Below are 21480 nucleotides of genomic sequence, written 5' to 3' on the forward strand. Positions count from 1 at the left end.
AAAATAACAAAAAATCAGCTAAAATCAAAGAGTTTTTAAGGAAACCATTAACTTCGCTATTTTCGACACACTGTCAGAAAAATATCGACAACTGTAGAAATAATCAGCCATAAATTTATGGTACAGATGAAAACATTCACCTTGGCCATTTTAGACTGGCAATCATCCTTCTTTGCTATCCATCCAAAATTACCCGTGTGCACGAGTTGCTTCCTGTTGACCTGTCAGCAGGAGAGACCTTTGCTTTAGAATTTCTTCCTCACATGGAAGTGGACAGACAAAGCCCACTTCCATCTGACAGGATATGTCAATAGACAGAATTGTTGAATATCGCCAATGAAACATCCATATGCAAATCAACCAGTACCACTTTATCCTGAAACTATCACTTTGTGGTGCAGATTTATGGCATCATTTATCAAGGGGCTCTATTTTTTCAAAGAGACAGGTGCTTCCAGTCTGTTACCTGTACTATAACAGGTAAGCACAATGAGTGTCTTTTGTGCAACCACGTCGTTCCAGCTCTCCAGCAGCATGGATGTGTGGATGGGATCATTTTTATGTAAGATGGTGAACCTGCGCACATTGAAAATCTGGTTAAACAACTGCTGAAGTGCCATTATGGAAATGCTAGAATTATCAGCCACCATTTTCCTACAGCCTGGCCGTCCTGATGACCTGATCTTAATCTGTGTGACTTCTGGCTTTGGGTCTACCTGAAAGATGTTGTGTTCAGTGTTCCGATTGCAAACTTATCTGCACTGAAGGCATGCATTGTGCAACACATTCTGAACATGACCGCAGAAACACTTTGATCAGTTGTGGAACATGCTGTTTCTCAATTTGAACTTGGTGCAGAAAATGGTGGATAGCATACTGAACATGTTTTGTGCCAGTCACATGGAAATTAATAATCCAATTTGATTTTGATTGATTCTTTTTATCTGGTTTTTGGACTCAGTTAAAAACCAATATGACTGATGCTTTTTATGCGGTTTTTGGCCTCAGGACAATTAAAAACTGATTTTTCCCATCTAATGTTATATGACCTTGCCGTGTAAGTGATTAAGTAACTAACAGTATCACACCCGTACACCCATGCACACGGAGCATTACAGTTTGTTTAACGTCAAATGTACACCTTAGGCATTGTTTTATGATTCATAAGTCATTTGTAGTTGACCACTATTAAATTATGATGCTTACAGCAGAATCTATTGCTACATTTTGTAACTTTATTTTTCTGCCATGTGTTTTCTCACTTCTCTGATAATATCCCATTGCAATTTGACATCATATAATAAGGGAAACTAATAAGCAGAAGAGGGAATAATCATGCACAAAACGTACCTGAAGAAAGCAATATTTCTTTCCTACATTATAATGTAGATTTATTAGGTAATAAGATTGATGTTTTCAACCACTATCTTACAGATATTACACCCCACATACTAGTTGTCAGTGAACACCAAAAATGTGCAGATAACATACACTTGTTTAAAATCCAAAATTATTCATAAACTGATTTTTACTGTCATTCTAACCATAAAGGTGGAGGAGTGGCTATCTACCTGAGAACAAATAACTTAGTAGAATCTTACGAAGGTATTGCTTGGGTAAAAGGGTATTTCTCTGATTTGCACTGTGAAATTGTAGCAGTTAAGTTAAAATTCTTGTCTGTTGTATACTTTATCTTAGGACTGTATAGATCACCAAATGGAAATTTTGAATTATTTCTTAATTCCCTTGATATAGTATTATGTAAATTAATGTCCAAGCTAGAACATATGGGTGTTATATTATTAGGGGATATTAATGTCAACATGTTACAAGAGTCTCAAGAAAGCAAATGCTTCAAAGACTGTATCCATTCTTATGGGGCAAAAGATCTGGTGGGAGACATACCCACTAGAATCATTCCAACTAATATAAGCTCTATGGATCATGTTATTACTAATTGTGAAAATATTGCCACAGCTGCTGTCGTAAATGGTCTCATCTCTGACCATCTAGGTCAACTATTAGTGCTAAAGGGAGATCCTTCTATAAAACCAAAGATAATTTATGAATACAAAAGAAACCTCTCTGTTATCAACATTGCCAGACTGAGTGAGAGCCTTGGTCATGAATCTTGCATCTAGTATTTCAAGCCAAAAGAGTGAACAATAAATGGGATGCTTCCTAGATACATTACATTTTCATATAAATAATACTATTCCCATCAGAAAGATAAATATTAATTAGAATAAGGCAAGACAGTCAATGCCCATTGAATTAGATAATTCTACCAAAGAACTGAAAGAAAAAATGGAAGAAATGAATTTGATACAAAAAGAGATAAAAAACAATGAGCACAGGGATAAATACAAACAATATAAGTACCAGTTTCGCAAACAAGTCAAAAGATTGAAGGCTGAGAAGATTAACTCTACGAAAGTCAGGTTGTATCTTGAAGACCTGTTGGTCAATAGTAAATGAAATAAGAGACAATAAAACAAAACTAAAAGGTAACATCAACATTCAGATATCTATTAACAATGTCACCAATCCTCAGGAGATCAGTAACATTTTTAATGACTATTTTATAGATGTCATAGAATCTGACTTTTCTACCTCAGATAAAGTACCTGTTGGAAGTCTTGCTGAGGACAGTTCTGCACCTAATCAACTCCATGAACTTGAAATCAAGGATATTTTGTATCTCATCAGAGAATGTAAAAACAAAAAATCCGCTGGCTGGGATGAAATTTTTACTTAAACAGTGTGAAAATAATCTAGCATATTCTTTGGTGCAGCTAGTAAATAGTGTCTTAAAAGTAGGAGTGTTCCCTGACATACTAAACTAACCATTGTTAAACCTCTTTACAAGAAAAGTGACAAACAACTAGTAGAAAATTACAGACCACTCGCTTTAACTTCCATTTTTAGCAAGTTAATTGTAAAAGTAATTCAGAAATATATGTTACAGCATTAAAATAGGCACAACATCTTGGAAGATTTTCAGCATGGCTCCAGAAGTGGTCATAGCACCATGACTGTAACACTTCAGTTTATACTGAAAGTTCTTGGCAAAATTGATGAAAGCATGCAAGTAGCTGGAGTTTTACTAGACTTATCTAAGGCTTTTGATAGGGTTGATCATAAGGTACTTCTGTCAAAACTGGCCAGAGATGGCATAAGTGGAAAACTATTGCACCTGATCACATCACATTTAAAAAATAGAGACAGTATACCTCAATCTGACACAATAATGGAATACATTAAAAAGTTATACATCAAGAGTCAGGAATATTAAATTTGGTGTGCCTCAGGGATTGATAATTGGTCTCTTCCTTTACATTAATGACTTACCAAAGATAGAAAAATATTATACCTTCATTACAATGTATGCAGATGACACTTCAGGCCTTTGTTGGGGAAATGATATTCTTAATCTTGATACAGAGGTAAAAAGATTTATAGATTTTGGAAAGGAAAAGTTTAAAAATGACAATCTAATAGTCAACTTACAAAAAATAATTCCCTTCAATGTTGGTGATTTGCAAACTTGTATTGATTCTCAAGATAGTAATATTTTAGGAGAAATCTGCAGTGAGTGTAAATTCCTAGGTATATGCATAGATAGCAAACTACTATGGATACAACAAATTGACAATGTATGTGCAAGGCTATCATCTAGCCTATATGTTTTAAGAAGAATAACTCCATACATCAATACCCAAACAATGAGGATGATGTATTTTGGTTTAATATATCCCTTTCCAGCATATGGTCTTTCATTGTAGGGCGGGGCTTCCAAAAATCATGTAGATTGAGTATTTAAACTCCAGAAAAGAGCCTTGAGAATATTAGGCAAAAAAGGTGCTAGAACATCAAGTAAGGTATTGTTTACAGATTTTTAAATTGTAACTAACTATTCTATATATATGTTTGAAACAATAGTATTAACTGTAGAAGATAAGAAATATACATGTTGTAATGCAGAAATTCATGATCACAATACCAGACAAGTACAAAATTTCCATATGATAAACAAAAGACTAAAAAAACAGCAAACAGTCCACACAATAATGAAGCAAAATACTTCAATGCATTGCCAAATGAATTGAAGGTAATAACTGGAGAGACATCCAAAAAACATCTAAAACTGTAGCTCATTGAGCAGTGCTTCTATAGCCTACTGTAGAAACTAAAATCTAAAGTATTATTATGTCAAATAATTTCAACTACTTTCTTAAGTTCCTATTATAAAGTAAATTTAGATTGTACACTGTTGTATTGTACTATCAATTGCCATGCATGTAATAGCATGTTTCACACAAATCAATTACAAAAAATTACTAGTGGTGTTAATTGTACAACAGTTTCAAAGTTTAACTTTTATTATAATCACCCTGTACATAACTCTTGTAATCATTACAAGTGTACAGAGCATATTAATTCTCTTTCCCTCCTGAAGCGGCAATCTTCCTTTTCTCCAGTCCAATATGATAAGCCACCTTCTTAAAATGAGAAACATTTTACAGAGAGTTGTTTTTATCACTGTAATATGACATTGCAAGAATATCAATTTGAAATACATTATACACTGTTAGTTGAGAGACAAGCAACTGAAATATTCAACAATGCAGTGTAGTGAAATCATTACATTATTTATCCAAAACTTTATAGCCCATTCATTATCATAAATTTGAATACCAGTTAATAATAGGACTACATTTCCTGGAGAAAGGGAAAAAATATTCATTTTATATTTTCTGTAGTAACCCTTGCTACACAGATAAAAACATTATACTTTTATTCTTCAGGCTTTCCTGGCAAAGCATTGTCATGTTGAATAATTGGGTTTCTGCTGGTCATTCATGTCTTTCCTGCACAATATTTCAACTGCGTGACTCGCAGTCTTCTTCAGGTGCCATCTGCTACTGCTGTGAGTAGCAGACCGAACCTGAAGAAGACTGCAAGCCATAAAGTTGAAATGTCATGCCGGAAAGACACAATAACTGCCAGAGACCCAAGTATTCAACATGATACTATACTGTTGATATAATAAGTCTCCAGTCAAGCTTGTTACAATGGAACTTGGAGAGCACATGCAGTTTTAGCCATAAGTTTTGAGAAACATCTAGCATCTGCTTATATCATTGAGACTTTTGCTCCATGTACTGTGAGTATTACATCACTGTTTCATTAATAGTGAACCAGTCCCAAATTAGCATAAAGTTAGCATAAGGAGTCATAAAAATCTTCAGTGTTGTTTTGACAAATCAGGTCAAAGCAAATACGTCACAGCTTTCTTTTTCAGAAAATAAGGTGCATAATAAATTTGATTTATCTACTGATTTTGTTACTATTGCAATTAAAGACAGTTTTTGTACTTCAGCTTTTCAGAAGGAAGTAAATTTATTGAAAATTTATTGATTGGTTTTCAGCTTTGTACATACTACCACCTAATAACATCTTTTGCCCTTGCTTCAGCTGTGTTGAAAACCAGTTGTCATGTATTGTACTATCAGTAATATAAATATGTCTTCAGTTACAGCACACATTTTGGCAGTCTCTTTCCTCAAAGCATTATACTGATTCATATTTAATCATTTGCACTTGAGGAACCACCATTTTCAAGTTGATGAGGATTCTCATAAGCTTCTTCGTGGTAGTCATCCAGTTACAAAACTGAGATCATAAATACCATTTTGTGCAGCCATGTACTTTTTGTGAGCTGTAAAACAAAACTTAAATTAATTTGCATATTTGAGATTTTTCATATTTGCTGACACAGGAAATATTTCAAACCTCCAATAAATCAATTATAACAATTAAAAACACACAACATGAAAATATTTTTTTAGAAAAAAAAAAGAACTGGCTCCTGAGCAATAAGTACATTAGCCCAGTTTAGGGAACTGTTGCACCCATCTCCCAGTGGGAAACCTTTGAAAGTCAACCTTCCAAGTACTGGAAGGTAAAGTACAGCAAACTAGAGTAAACATATGCATGTGCTTTACATCCTGTTCAGATGCATGTATGAAATGTTGTTAATCAGAGGCAGTCACAGATCTGAAAATGTTACAAATAGTAATGGAAGTAGATCTTACCTGTGATAAGACTCTCATCATGATAAACAACAAATTCTGTTTGATGTAGTCCTCAGAACATCTTCACTATGCTTGGCTTTAATTTACGGAAGAAAGGTGGCTGTTGTCTTTTACTGAAGTCATGTGTAAGGAATCGCCTGCAAGTAATTAATAACTAAATTTTCTTTCCTCCTGAGATTAAATCATCATATTAGGCTACAACAACATATGAGGTCTGTTCAAAAAATTCCCAAACTTTGTCCACAAAATTTTTCTATGCTTACCTTTTACTTATTGTGCATGGCCTCCCTTGAAAAATTCCCCTCCACGAATGATGCACTGCTCCCAACATTGTTCCTACTTCCAAAAGTAGTCTTGGTATGTCTCTTGGTGATCAACTGAGGCATCATTGGTGAAGTTTATTTCAATCTCATCTGTCATTGCAAATCTTCATCCTTTCAATTGGGTTTTCAAATTTGGAACTTAAAAACCATCTTCAGGGGCAAGGTCTGGAGTGTATGGAGGATGAGACAGCACAGTGATTTCGTTTTTTGTGCAATAATCATACACCAAGAGGGATGAATGTGCAGGGGCATTATCATGATTTAAGAGCCATAAACTGTTTAACCACATTTCAGGCCGTTTATTTCTCACATTTTTCACAGGCATTACAACATATCCTGATAGCACAACCGATTAACAGTTCATCCCTGTGCCATGAATTCATGATGAACTAATACTTCAAAGTCAAAGAAAACTATTAGCATGGCTTTTACATTTGACCTCACCTGACTTGCTTTGTTTGGTCTCGGAGAACCTTTACTGACCCATTGTGAAGATTGAACCTTGGTCTTGACACACGTTGCATCATCAGTTATGATTCTCTTAAGGAACATCTTGTTCCCTTTCACACCATCCAAAAGCTCTTCACAGCCTGCAAGGAGAACGTCTTTCTGGTCTTGACTCATGTGCCATGGGACAACCTTGGTGGCAACATGGACGCACTCCACGATGCTGTGCAAGGATTTCACAGCATGAAACAACTGTAATGTTACATTCTTCTGTATTCCCTAGGACAGGCAGTGTTCAAAGTGGCAGGCAGGAGTTCGTTGACATTCACGACATGAGTGTCGGAGGTAGTCGTCGAAGGGTGTTCTGAACAAAGGTCATCTTTAACTTCTGTGCAGCTATTTTTTAAACCATTGAACTATTCATAACACTGAGTATGGCTTAAGCACTCATAACTATACACTTCCTGCTTCCTTTACTGTGTCTCTGTAAAGGTTTTCTTGAGTTTCATGCAAAATTTAATGGAGATGATTGCTCCTCTAACTCTGTGACCTCAAAATTCGCAAACTGTGCAACACAGTGCCCTATTCAATACAGCACAGAATAATAACTAACAGACATACAACACTGAAACTTCTCGCAGTTACACATTAAACAAAAGACATGTGCAGGTTGCCAGCCATATTTTGCTCCAGCACACCATTGGTGCAAATTTATAAACGTTCTGGAACTTTTTGAACAGATCTTGTAGTTATTGCAATTGGAAAAGCAGGCAGCATATAGCACACAATTTCTCAAAAACAAAGTCCTAACGAAATATAACAGTGGAAAATCCAAGATGGAATGAAACAATATTATGAAAAGGAAAGTTGCTACTCACCATATAGCAGAGATGCTGAGTCACAGATAGGCACAACAAAGAGACTGTCACAAATGAAGCTTTCAGCCAGTAAGGCCTCCGCCCAAAACCAATGACAGACACCCACACATACACACGAAAATGCAACTCACACACACATGACTGCAGTTTCACGCAACTGATGCTACACTGCAAACAGCAGCAGCAGTGCATGATGGAAGTTGTGACTGGGTGGGGGTAAGGAGGGGGCTGGGGTGGGTAGGGGATGGAAGTTGTGACTGGGTGGGGGTAAGGAGGGGGCTGGGGTGGGTAGGGGAAGGGATATTAGGGTAGGGATGGCGGACAGTGCAGTGCTGCAGGGGAGCGCACAGGGTTGAGGTGGAGAGAGGGTGTAGGGCAGTTATGGGCAGACAGGAGGTTAGACGGAGAGCAGGTAGAGGTGGGCATGGGTGGGGGGAGGGAGGGTTGGGGGTGGGGTGGGGTGGGGAAGGATAGCAGAAATGGAGAGATGTAAAAAGACTGGGTGCAATGGTGGAATGAGGGCTGTGAAGTGCTGGAATGGGAACAGGGAAGGGGCTGGATGGGTGACAACAATGGCTAATGATGCCACAGTGACCCCATTTCAGAAATCCAGCAGGATCTCCAGTCACTCCTCAAATCATTAGGCCCATCGCAGAACCTCTCCCAAGACTCCGTCTCTCTGTTCACCCCTACCACTCCCCTCACTCCTACCTTCTACATGTCTCTCCTAACCACCCAGGATGCCCAATTGTGGCCAATTACTGTGTTCTTGTAGACCAACACCTTGAACCTATTACCCAGAATCTTTCCTCTCAAAAAAAAAAAAAGATACTAACCATCTCCTTCATTGACTCTCCACAGTTTCTGTCTCTTTACCACATAGTGCCCTGCTCCACACTGTTGATGCCCCCTCCCTTTACACTAACATCCCTAATGCCCATGGCCTTACCACTATTGAACACTTCCTTTCCCAGTGTCTGATAATTTCCAAACCAACAACCTCCTTCCTAGTCACCATGACCAACTATTTACTCACTCACAATTACTTCTCCTTTGAAGGCATTACCTACAAACAAATCCAGGGTACAGCAATGGGCACCATCATGGCACTATCCTATGCCAATCTATTCATGGGCCATCTAGAGAAATCCTTCCTAAACACCCAGAATCCTAACCCCTCATCTGGTTCAGATTCATTGATGACATCTTTGCAACCTGGATTGAGGGTGAGGATACCCTATCCACATTCCTCCAGAACCTCAACAACTTCTCCCCCATTTGCTTCATCTGGTCCTAGTCAACCCAACAAGCCACCTTCCTAGATGTTGACCTCCATCTCAAAGATGGCTACATCAGTACTTCTGTCCATATCAAACCTACTAACTGCCAGCAACACCTCCACTTAAACAGCTGCCACCCATTCTATACCAAGAAGTCCCTTCCTTATAGCTGTGGTCATAGCATCTGCAGTGACAAGTGGCTCATCTCAAAATATACCAACTGTCGCACTGAAGCCTTTACAGACCATAGTTATCCTCACAACCTTGTACTAAAACAAATCTCTTGTGCCTTATCTTTCAGACTTCCACCACCTCCCAAAGTCCCAACATCCGGCCACAGAGGAGCTTTCCCCTTGTAACTCAGTGCCACCCAGGACTGGAGTAACTGAATTACATTCTCCACCAGGGTTTCAACTACCCCTTGTCATGCTGTGAAATGAGAAATGCCCTTCCTAAAATCCTTCCCAACCCTCCCACAGTGGTATTCTGCCGTTCACTGAACATAGACAATATACTCATCCATCCCTGCACCACCCCTGCTCCCAACCCCTTACCTCATGCCTCATCCCCTGTAATAGACCTAGATGCAAGACCTGTCCTATACATCTTCCAACCACCACCTACTCCAGTCCAGCCACAAACATCACCTGTCCCATCAAAGGCAGGGTACCTGTGATACCAGTTGTGTGATCTACAATCTAAGCTGCAACCACTGAGCCACATTCTTTTTGGGCACGTCAACCAACAAGCTGTCTGTCTGCATGAATTGCCACTGACAAACTGTGGCCAAGAAATAAGTGAGCCACCCTGTTGCTGAGCATGCTACCAAACATGACATCCTTCATTTGAATGACTGCTTCACAGCCTGTGCCATATGGATCCTTCCCACCAACACCAGCTTTTCCGAATTGCGCAGGTGGGAACTTTCCCTGCAATACATCCTACATGCCTGTAACCCTCCTGGCCTCAACCTTTGTTAGTCGTTGTCCTCACCTATTCAGCCTCTTACTTGTTTCGCATTCCAGCACTACACAGCCCTCATTCCACCATCGCACCCAGTCTTTTTACTTATCTCCTTTTCTACTACCCCCCTCCCCGCCCCAGCGTCCTCCTTACCCCCACCCAGTCACCACTCTCATCATGCACTGGTGCTACTGCTCAAAGTTGCTTCAGACTGCAGTCATGTGTGTGAGAGTTGCATTTGTATGAGTGCGTATGTGTGTGTGTGTGTGTGTGTATGTGTGTGTGTGTGCGTGTGTGTGTATCTGTTGTCTATTTTTGATGAATGCTTTACTGGCCAAAAGCTTTATTTGCGACAATCTTTTTGTTGTGCCTATCTGCGACTCAGCACCTCTACTATATGGTGAGTAGCAACTTTCCTTTTCATAATGTTGTAACAAAATATAAATATTTTACCCTTGGTTTCCATTTTATGTGACACATTGTAGGTGAACTGGGGGGACACATACACATTTGCAATAAAGTGGCACTTCCTGACAGCTTTCTGAGAAATATATACTACTACTACAATCACTGATGAAAAAGTAAACGTAAGAAATTAATATAATGAGGGAAACATATGTGAGCACAGGTGTGAGCACACACTTGTGTGTGTGCATGTGCATGGGGCATATGCACGTGCCTGCAAGTACACGTTGTGCAACTTGAGACTTGACAGATTATCTATAACAAAAAATGAAAGAAAAAGTGTGATTATATACATTGTTTTTCCATGTTCACATAGTAAGGAGAGCCTCATTGATGTGGAACATGTCAGAATGCAGATCTTTCTAGATAACTTATCTCCTTTTTATTGTGTGGGCTTTACTCAGTCACATAATGCAACATTATTTTTAGAAACTGATAATTAGAACTCTGGTTTTTGTGACAACTTTTTTGAGTGCACAACCACTTTGTATCATATTCACCAATGTTTATGTCACTTTTCTAAATGGACTCCATTACTGTGGATCAGTATCAAATTCAGATCTGAAATTAAATGAAATGTTGTGAGGCTAGGGTCTCCCGTTGGGTAGACAGTCACCTGGAGCAAGTCTTTTGAGTTGATGCCATTAGGCGACTTGCGTGTCAATGGGGATGATATGATGATGATGTGGACAACACAACACCCAGTCCCTGAGTGGAGAAAATCTCTGACCCAGCCGGGAACTGAAACTGGACCCCTTTGCATGGCATTTTGTTGTGCTGATCACTCAGCTATCAGGGCAGACTTATATGTTGATATTTCATTCATTTCATAATACATGAACCAAGCCTTGCAGTTAGTAGAATTATAGACAACTTCCAGCAAGAATGCTTGACAAGGTACTGATAAAAACTTATTGTAACATTTTTATAAACTGTTAATTGTTGCAGTTATGACAACAACAGATTGATAGTACAGTATCTGTGTATACTGTTTCATTAACTTCATAACATGCAGTTCATTGCTGCCCTTACTTCTGCAAAATTATGCAGATTGCTCTTATAGGTTACCTAAAATTCTAAAACCAGTATTCATTCATCATTTCCAGCACAATGGGTTGATGTTGGTTTGTGAGAGGTTTCAGCATCTTGTAATTGGCTTTCCAAACCAGTCACATTGGAACTCTGACAGCATGTGCAGTTTCAACAAAACAGTTGGGAGAAGCATCTAGCATCTGCTTGTACCATTGAAACTTTTGCTCCATGTACTTTGAGTGTTACACCACTGTTTCACTAATAATGAACCAGTCCCAAATTAACATAAGGAGTCATACAAATCTTTAGTGTTGATTTGGCAAATCAATTCAAAGAAAATACTTTGCATCTTTCTTTTTGAAAACTAGGTTCATAACACGTTTGGTTTATCTACTGATTTTGTCACTGTTGTAATTACAGACCATTTTGTACTTAGGCATTAGAGAAGAAAGTAAATTTATTGATTGGTTTTCAGCTTCATACATGCTGCCACCTAATAATATCTTTTGCCCTTGCTTCTGTTGTGTTGAAAACCAGTTGTTATATATTGTACTGGCACTAATATAAATATGTCTTCAGTTACAGTGCACATTTTGCTAATTTTGATTCTCAAAGCATTATACTGATTTATCTTTAATCATTTTCACTTGAGGAACCACCAATTTCAAGTTCATGACGATTCTAGTAAGCTTCTTCATGGTAGTCATCCAGTACCAACAAAACTGATTTCAGAAATACCATTTCATGAAGCCGTGTACTTTTTGTGAACTGTGAAACAAGGCATAAACTAATTCTCACATTTGAGCTTTCTCATAGCTGCTGACACTAAAAATATTTCAGACCTCCAATAAATCAAATACAACAGTTAAAAACACACAACATGAAAATATTAAAAAAAGAAAACTGGCCCCTCAGCAATAAGGAATTGTGTAGGGAATTGTTGTTCCCCTCACTCAGTGGGAAACCACTGCATGTCAGCCTCCCAAGTACTGGAATGGAAACCATGTTTAAAGTATAGCAACTAGAGTAAACAATTTTTGTGTGCTTAACATCCTGTTCAAATACATGTGTGGAATGCTGTTAATCGGAGACAAACAGTTACTGAACTGAAAATGTTACAAACAGTAATGGAAGTAGATCTTACCTCTGATAAGACTCTCCAGTTCATTCTCATCTTGATAATCAACAAATTCTGTTGGATGTAGTCCTTGGAACATTTTCACTATGCTTGGCTTTAGTTTATAGAAGAAAAGTGGCTGTTGTCTTTTACTGAAGTCATGTGTAAGGCGGTCAACCACCTGTAAGTAATTAATAATAATAATAATAATAATTTTTTTTTTTTTTGCTTCTTGAGGTTAGGTCACTGGTATACTATGTTATCACATTAGGCTACAACAATGTATTTATAGAGCATGATTACATACAAAAAGCATGATTAAATACACTGTTTTTCCATGTTCACATAGTAAGGAAATCCTCATCAATATGGAACACATCAGAATAGATAACTTGTCTCTCTTTTCTTGTGTGGAACAGGTGCTACCACTGCAGCAAGGCCATTGGCCATGCCTGTGGCTTTTGTTAGGTTGGTGTGTTTACTATTGATCCACTGCCACATCCAGATATGATATTTCATTGTGTTCATAGTATCAATTGCTAAAAAATGTTAGCAAGCCTAATTTTCCATTGGAAGGTAGGAATGAAAAGTCAGGGTTGATCATTATTAATAGCATTAATGAGGCTGCTTCACTGGGGATGGCAGTAAACATTGTGTAGCCTCAGTCACCAACAAGTACTTCAGTACTAATACAGTACTTTGTCTCTGTACTCACATGCTCCACGTCCATCAATACTAGTCCATAACTCTCAGTAAAGCGGAGTTGACCGCACCTCTCACTCCTTCCGTAGAATCAAAAATAGAGTTCATTAACAACAAACACTAGATTTAGCATGAAATGTTAGTAAATGAGATATTTATATTGTACTGGCCCAATACATCGTCATGATGAATGGCACTTGCAACAACAACCAAAACAGTGGTGTGTATAACAACACAGCTAGAGAGTCACACACTCAAACAAGTTTTATGAAAGACTAGCATATATATTGTGTATTGTGTATTGAATTGGACACCTAGAAACAATGGAGAATCTTCATCCTGCTGTAGCCCTCAGTGGTTCACAACTCCACAACAGGCCACAGCAGTCAACCCAGCCCACCGCCGCCCCACGCCGAATCCACGGTTATTGTGCAGTTCAGCCCCCAGTGGATCCTCCTGGGATCATCTATTACCAGACAAGTGTAACCCCAAATGTTTGCGTGGTAGAGTAATTATGGTGTATGCTTACGTGGAGACAGTGTATGCGCAGCAATTGCCAGTATAATGCAAATGAGACGGAATAAGGGGAACCAGCCAGAATTCACCAAGGCAGATGGAAAACTGCCTTAACAACTATCCACAGCCTGGCCGGCACACCAGACCTTGACACGAATCCGCTGGGCTTATTTTTGTCAGGGACCGGCACACCTTCCTGCTCGAGGAGCAGCACATTAGACAGCACAGCTAGCCGGGTGGGCAACGATTAGCTTAGTACCAGGCATTACCTGGGTATGTATTTATTCCTGCCTTCTATTAATCCACCTCCTTCTTCCACCTCTGTCTGTCCACCTCCTCCACAACCCACTCTCTGTTAATCTCCTCCTACCCCTCTCTCTATCCATCTCCTCCTGCCTCCTCTCTCTGTCAATCTGCTCCCCCCCCCCCCCCTCTCCTCCCTGCCCCTTCTGTCCATCTGCTTCTTCACTCTCTATCCACATCCATCTTTCCTGTCTTATTCCATCTTCTCTTACTCTCTTTGTCAATCTCTTCCTCCCATCTCTTTGTCAATGTCCTCCTCCCCCTCTCCTTGTTAATCTCCCCCCTTTACATTCCTGTGACCATTTCCTCCTCTCCCCTCTCTCTGTCCATCTCCTACTCTTCCCTTTCTCTGTTCATTTCCTCCTCCCCTGCACATGTTCATCTCCTCCTCCCCCATCTCTCTGCCTGTCTCTTCCTCCCTCCGTGTCTGTCCACCCCCTCCTGTTCTCTTTCCTGTGCATCTCCCTTCCCCTCTCAATGTCCATTTCTCCCTGTCATATCTCTGTCCATCTCCTTGTCCTCCTATGTGTGCTTATCTCCTCCACCCCCCTCACTGTGTGTCTGTCTGCTTGTCCTCCACTCTCTGTCCACATTATCAAACTCACCTGAATAGGAGACTAGTGGTTCTTACCACTACAGTACTTTAGTAACTCAAGTAATATGGATATGGTTCATAATAGTGAAGTTCATATTTGATCAAATAACTGTGCACAAGTTATTTTCTTGAATGAATCTCTGTGAGACATTACATAAAAATTAGCAGTATTTGGGAAACTAAGATAAATAGTTGACATTATGACAAAAGTAAAGCAAACTGAATTTTGTTTAGATTAACAAATCACTCTAAAAGTAGATTTCCTTTGAGTGTATGGAAAATGGAATGACTGGGCATCACTAACCTTCAGGAGGCAAAATTTCAGTATTTCTGATAGACACAGTTGCATGGAGAAAAACTGTTACTTAGGTTTTGGATCTGTTATTTCCTGTCTCAGGGAGGAAGGAGGGATAGGTTTTGAAGGTGAGGAAGGTTGGCAGGTTACTCTGATCCCAGTTGGAGAGGAACCCACCTGCTGAGAAGATGGGATGAGACACTGATAAAGGGTGAGGCATCTGAGAGAATAGGAGGTTAATGATGTTCTATGGTAAACACTGTACCAGCCAACTGAAATTCAGATCTGATAGAAGGACAGAATGAGAATCAGGATGAGAAGTGGATACATAGTGTGATTAAGAGCTAAAAGGAAAACAGATGAAGAAAAAACAAAAAGAGAGATGCTAAACAAGTTATAGAATAAATAAGGAACTACAACAATAAAAAATAATACTACCAATGGAAATCAAGTTTTCAAAATTGTAATTAGTGGGAGAAGGAGAACTGTTAGTAGAGCTACAGCCAAAATACTTGTGGTATGTGAGAATGTGGTGGGTGCAATTCAACAGTACAGGGAAAGTAGAGCTGAATGGGAGAATTTAAATGGCCTGTGGTTCCTTGGGGCACTTAGATTCGTTAAGTTGCGGCAGTGAGTGTGTTCAGCAAATGAACTGTGAGTACCCCAGGTTGGACAATTCTTCTGTGTCAAAGGCAAAATTTCAGGTGTTACCACCAGTCATATTTAAAAATTACAAAAAATAGTACCTAGTTCTCACAACTGTTAGTGCGTTTCTTATGCAAAAACCTAGGAACCTAAAGTTCCAGGCACATTCATCTCAATCTGGGACTTGAGTTGCCTACCATTTTATTCCAACCTTTCCCAACTTGTCCCTCTTTCCTCTGTAATAAAGGAACTAACATTTTTTTAAAGTTAAGAACAATTTATTCCATTTTTACATGACAATCACACTAAGAATTTTTCCTCCTGGAGTTAATACATGGCCAGCCACTCTGCCTCCTTGTAAATTTACAAACTGAAATTTAATTTTGAATGCAGGAGATGTCCATTGTGGTTAGCACTTATTCTCACACATCCTTCAGCGCTCCTTTTCAATTACACATTTGTGCTGGGTACTGTCATGTGACTTGCAGAAATTGAGGTGGGTCCCTAATTTGCAACCTCGACATGTATTGTTTTTATGCAAGGATAATACTCTTCAGTAATGTGGATAATTTGTTGTACACAGACTGGTGATAAACAGTACCTAATAATTTACCAGTATCTGGTATGAAGCTAAGTGTGTCACCCACAATTTCTGTCCAAAAATTGATACCAAAGCAAATATAAGGCCTCATTTCCATAATTATTTGAGGATTTATGTACATTTGCCCTCAGCTGGTTACTGCCTTAATTTATTATCCCACTCTGTGTGGATTGCACATCATGCATAATTAAACTGCAAGCCATGAACTCTGTCTCTTTGTTCACAGAAATTTACTAATGAAAGTATGAAATAATTTATTACCTTGGCTGCAGTGTAGTCTGACACAAATATATGTGAACAATTAATTACAACAGGCATATCATTCCTCATGCTGTGCTTCACCACCAAGTTGCGTACATATTCAACAGAAGGAAAAATAAGACACCTATCTGGAGTAAGCTCTAGATAGTCAGTACCCTCTGCAGTCTGAAATGAATGAGAAGTTTATCATTAATGAGAATCTAGTTAACCTGTTAATATACTACAAGTAATTATTCATGGAAAAAAGCTACTGCCTTTATAGAAAGTACAAGAGTTATTACTTTTTGTGTACGATATATTATTGTGTTAATTATCAGATAGACAAAAGTTTGGGTGTAAATGCAAATGTAAGATCATGTTAGACTCACCAGAAATAAAATGATGCTGACAGATTTGAATTGGAACTTTGGAGAACAAATGTTATCTACAATAAAATCTTGCTTTGCATCACATACCAGAGCTACATTTACACCATATTTTCTTTCTTTTTCTGTCCTTCCCTTTCATTATAACATCCCAGAGCCTAAACATCCATTCATTTTATTGTTCCATTAATCTTCAGTTGCCTAAAAGACCTGTGTGCTTGTGTTCCTTTTGTGGTGTTTTCTTCTTCCATATCATTCCTCTTCTGCCTCCTGTTGTTTCATTTCCTATGACTTCTGGCTGTGTTAAATGTTATTACAACTTTTGTTCTTATATTTACATTATGTTCTTTGTTTACACTTATATTTTCATTCCTAGTTAAAATCTCTAAAGATTTCCTTTTTTCCCTATTAAAAAAAAAAAAAATCACTTAACTCCGCCCACACAGGCCATAAAGTCTCAATGGTACTGACTGGTCACCTGGCCACCTTGCCATCCTCAGCCCACAGGGATCACCTGATGCGGATATGGAGGGGTATATGGTCTGCTCCCCTGGCCATATGTCAGTTTCTGAGACCGGAGTCACTACTTCTCAATCAAGTAGCTCCTCAGTTTCTCTCACATGGGGTGAGTTCACCCCACTTGCCAACAGACCGGATGGTCACCCGTCCAAGTGCTAGGCCAGCCTGACAGCACTTAGCTTCGGTGATCTGATGGGAATCGGCGTTACCACTGTGGTAAGGCTGTTATCCTATATCCTCATGTAATGGGATGGACATGTTGATCAGCTATGTTGGAAATCTTTTCAGTGGGTGCATATTAGTCTGTCCAGTAGTTCACCTGGATATCCTGTTTTGCAAATTTTATTCATAAATGAATCAGGTCTTGATAATTTTTTTCAGAATTTCACTCCTGAGTCATTCACTCAGTGTTCCGACTGTAACGAGACAGAGATTAGCTTTCTCCATGTTCTTTTTGAATCCCTCCATTTCAGTTTATTAGCATGTACTTCATTCCAAATTGTACTTGAATACATGTTTTTGACCATTTATTTAGAATAACCTAGAATCTCACTTAACATCTTATATGTCTTTTCCTTTGTGAAATTTTTCCTTGTCAATGTCAAGGGTGTTGTAATGTATGATATTAATTCTGGAAACTCAAAATTTAATTTTAAGTTTTATGTTAGTCTGAATACGTTTGCTAGGTCAGTTTTATCAAGTGAAATGATGATAAGTCAAATTTCGAACTATAAATACTTACTTTCTTTGTCTCAATCGTTATTTTTGGTCGTGCAACATTGTAAAGAATGAACACTACATTCAAACCAATTCCCACAAGGATTCCCAGTTCCAGTTGCAGTATCAGACAGGCAAAAAGTGTTGCAAATCCAGAGATCAGATCATTTTCTGGAAAGAAGGAACATTTTCATTTTGCAGATTATGATCAGGCAATGAAAGCAATACAATATAGCATAATTACTTCACAGAGTCTGTTATGTAACCTAGAAACAATCATGTAGCATTATCATCTGGCTACCCCCAAGGGATGGACAAGCTGCATATTAAGCGAAGTTTTCTTTCAGGGGAAACATACTGTATAATTTTCTTCACACTGTATATTACATCTTAAGGATAACCAAATATCTGCTTAAATTACTTTTTGTATTTGTGTTGCTGATTTCTTGAAAGAAGGGAAACAGTAAACACTCCTCCTCTTAAGTAACACAAAGGTGAAAATCTAGCTCAATGTCCCTTCTAACAGACAGACATAGCAGCAAACATGAAAAGAAAAATTCTTATTTTATACAATTTATAATGTCAGGACAATTCTATTTCAGTCTTGGCAGTAGAAATTATAGTTGATGACAATTATATAGGGTCACAGAGCATGAAGCAAGGTACCAAAATGCTGTACAAAATTGAACAAATATGTCAAAAATGCTCTACTATAAAGTAGAGCATTTTGATTAAATTAACATATTATTGTTTTAAATTAGATTTTCACTTTTGTGTTGTTATTATTTAATGATTAAATAATTCCAAACTTTGGAAAAAACAGAGGCAAACATCAGTGGAAAGACTTTGATTTAAGGGTGGTTTCAGAACAAAAGTTGCCTTTTTTCCATCCAGATGCTACCAGTTCTATTAAATAAATGTCGTGTGGCTAGGGCCTCACGTTGGGTAGACCGTTTGCCGGATGCAAGTCTTTCGATTTGACGCCACTTCGGTGACTTCCACGTCAATGGGGATGAAATGGTGATGATTAGGACAACACAACACCCTGTCCCTGAGCAGAGAAAATCTCCGACCCAGCCGGAAACTGAACCCGGGCCTTGAACATTGACATTCTGTCGCACTGACCACTCAGCTACCGGGGGTGGATACCAGTTCTATTAGAAAGCAGATATCATTGTCTGCTTTATTGATCATAAAAATGTGTTTGACAGTTTCAAACATCACATACTTGTTTACCAGCTTAAACTCAATCAACATAATTGTACTACATCTACGTGACTAATCTGCAGTTCAGACTTAAATGCCTGGCACAGGGTTCTTCAAACCACCTTCGGACTATGTCCCTACTGTTCCACTCTATAACAGTGTGTGGGAAAAATGAATACTTAAATCTTCCCAAATGATCTCTGATTTCTCGCATTTTATTAGGATGGTCATTTCTCCTTCACACTTTGGCAAACAATAAAGAATTTTCACATCCAGCAGAGAAAGTTGGTAATTAAAATTTTTTGTGTAAAGATCTCACGGCAATCAAAAAAACACCTTTGTTTATTGACTTCCAGCCCAACTCACTTATCATATCTATTACACTTTCTCCCCTCTTCCTTGATGATACAAAACCAGTTGCCCTTCTTAGGACTTTTTGAATGTCCCCCATCAATCCTGTTGGGTAAGGATCCTATACTGCACAACAGTACTATAGCAGAGGATGGGAAAGTGTAGAATCAAACAGCACAGATCAAAGACAGAGAGAAAATTTCATATGACATCAGTATACTGAAAGGTTCCAGGAAAAACATATATCTTCTATTCTCTTAAAGTTATCTTCTGAAACTATTTTTTTCAAAAAGTATTAGACAGTTTTGACAAAGTAACCAAAATCAGCGGTGTAGCTCATGCAAAACAAAGTGTCAACAGTGCAGAAGCACATTTATGTTCTGAGCACTGGGCAAATCCATCCTTATGTTCCAAAAGAGGGGCCACATTAGTTGACTGTGCCTGCCAGTCTGCACACTTCAAGAGTTCTCGTTGCTATCTCTTTACTAAATCACAGGTCACCACAGTCTTCAGACACCATAGGTACAGTAAAAGTTCTTCATCATCAGACATGTGTGACTATATGATTACATGCAATGCCATTAAATTGTGGTCAGAAGGGGCACATCAGGTAGCAAAAATATCATTAAAAGGTGTGCTAGAAATGGTTGCAACTCCTGCTAGCTACTCCAGTCATGCAAGAGAATAAAGAGAGTAAAAGAGGTGAGGAGAAACATAGTTAGAAGTACTTCTTCAGTTCAGAACAGATGCAAAAGAAGCTGAGGAAAATTTTATATTTTGCTAATATTGACAAACAGATTGTCAGGGGACTGACAGATAATTACCACATGATACATGCTTCCCATCCAACCCAAATTCTCTACCTGTCACACACAAGTAGCATCCCCATGTATTAGCCCCACCGCTCATAGGGTTTGCTAAGTTCCGCAGGAGTTCAGAAGATATGGTGCATCCAGACATGTCCAACAGAACAGACACCAAATATCAGGAAATCAATATATTTATTCTTTGCTTATCATTTATAAGGAACTAAACAATAGTCATAATAACTTACTGAGATACATTGCAGAAACTAATATGTAGCATAGTGAACCACTTATTATTCAGCATTATTTCACAATTATGCATTAGATATAAACCTAGTTTATTAAATGTTGTGGAAAAGAAATATACCTGTCAGTAGACATCACAAATTTTTAGTTGTTTAATTGCTTAGCTTCATGTTCCTTGGGTCATTTGCATCATAAATCATAATGATAGGGAATAAGTCATTTTACATTCACATTACAGACTAAATTTGTAAATATGACTATGAGCTGAACAGGGAAACATTCCATGTGGGAAAAATATATATAAAAACAAGGGTGCTGTAACTTACCAAACAAATGCGTTGGTATGTTGATAGAGACAATAACAAAGATTCCCCCTAAGGTAAGTAAAACCCACATCCTTTCGTCTTTCCCTCTCCTTCCCTCTTTCCTGATGAAGCAACCTTGGGTTGCGAAAGCTTGAAATTTGTGTGTGTGTTTGTGTGTTTTTTACTGTGTCTATCAACATACCATAGCTTTCTTGTTTGGTAAGTTACAGCATCTTTGTATCTTTGTTATATATATATATACGTGTGTGTGTGTGTGTGTGTGTGTGTGTGTGTGTGTGTGTGTGAGAGAGAGAGAGAGAGAGAGAGAGAGAGAGAGAGAGAGAGAGAGAGAGTTAGTAATTCCTACCCGACACCTTTTACAGAATACAATAATAGAAACTCTTCTACAGAATAAAAAGGAGAAACTTTTTCAATTTTACTTTG

The 21480-nt window shown here is 38.3% G+C and overlaps 1 protein-coding gene across 1 annotated transcript in view; it reads right to left on the bottom strand.

Moving 5' to 3' along the window:
- Window positions 1-5611: 5611 nt before the first annotated feature.
- The window catches only part of LOC126148564 (sodium-independent sulfate anion transporter-like), a 61250-nt gene continuing 45381 nt past the window's right edge, over window positions 5612-21480 (bottom strand). The window contains exons 8-12 of the mRNA XM_049915764.1: window positions 18148-18293; window positions 16522-16686; window positions 12631-12784; window positions 6099-6235; window positions 5612-5722 (exon numbers count right to left, since the gene is read on the bottom strand). Of these exons, the coding sequence (XP_049771721.1) occupies window positions 6177-6235; window positions 12631-12784; window positions 16522-16686; window positions 18148-18293 (524 nt within the window). The 3' untranslated portion in view covers window positions 5612-5722; window positions 6099-6176. The remainder of the gene's footprint in view (window positions 5723-6098; window positions 6236-12630; window positions 12785-16521; window positions 16687-18147; window positions 18294-21480) is intronic.

The sequence above is a fragment of the Schistocerca cancellata genome, chromosome 2 (genome assembly GCF_023864275.1).
Source record: "Schistocerca cancellata isolate TAMUIC-IGC-003103 chromosome 2, iqSchCanc2.1, whole genome shotgun sequence".
In the NCBI taxonomy this organism is placed as follows: Eukaryota; Metazoa; Arthropoda; class Insecta; order Orthoptera; family Acrididae; genus Schistocerca; species Schistocerca cancellata.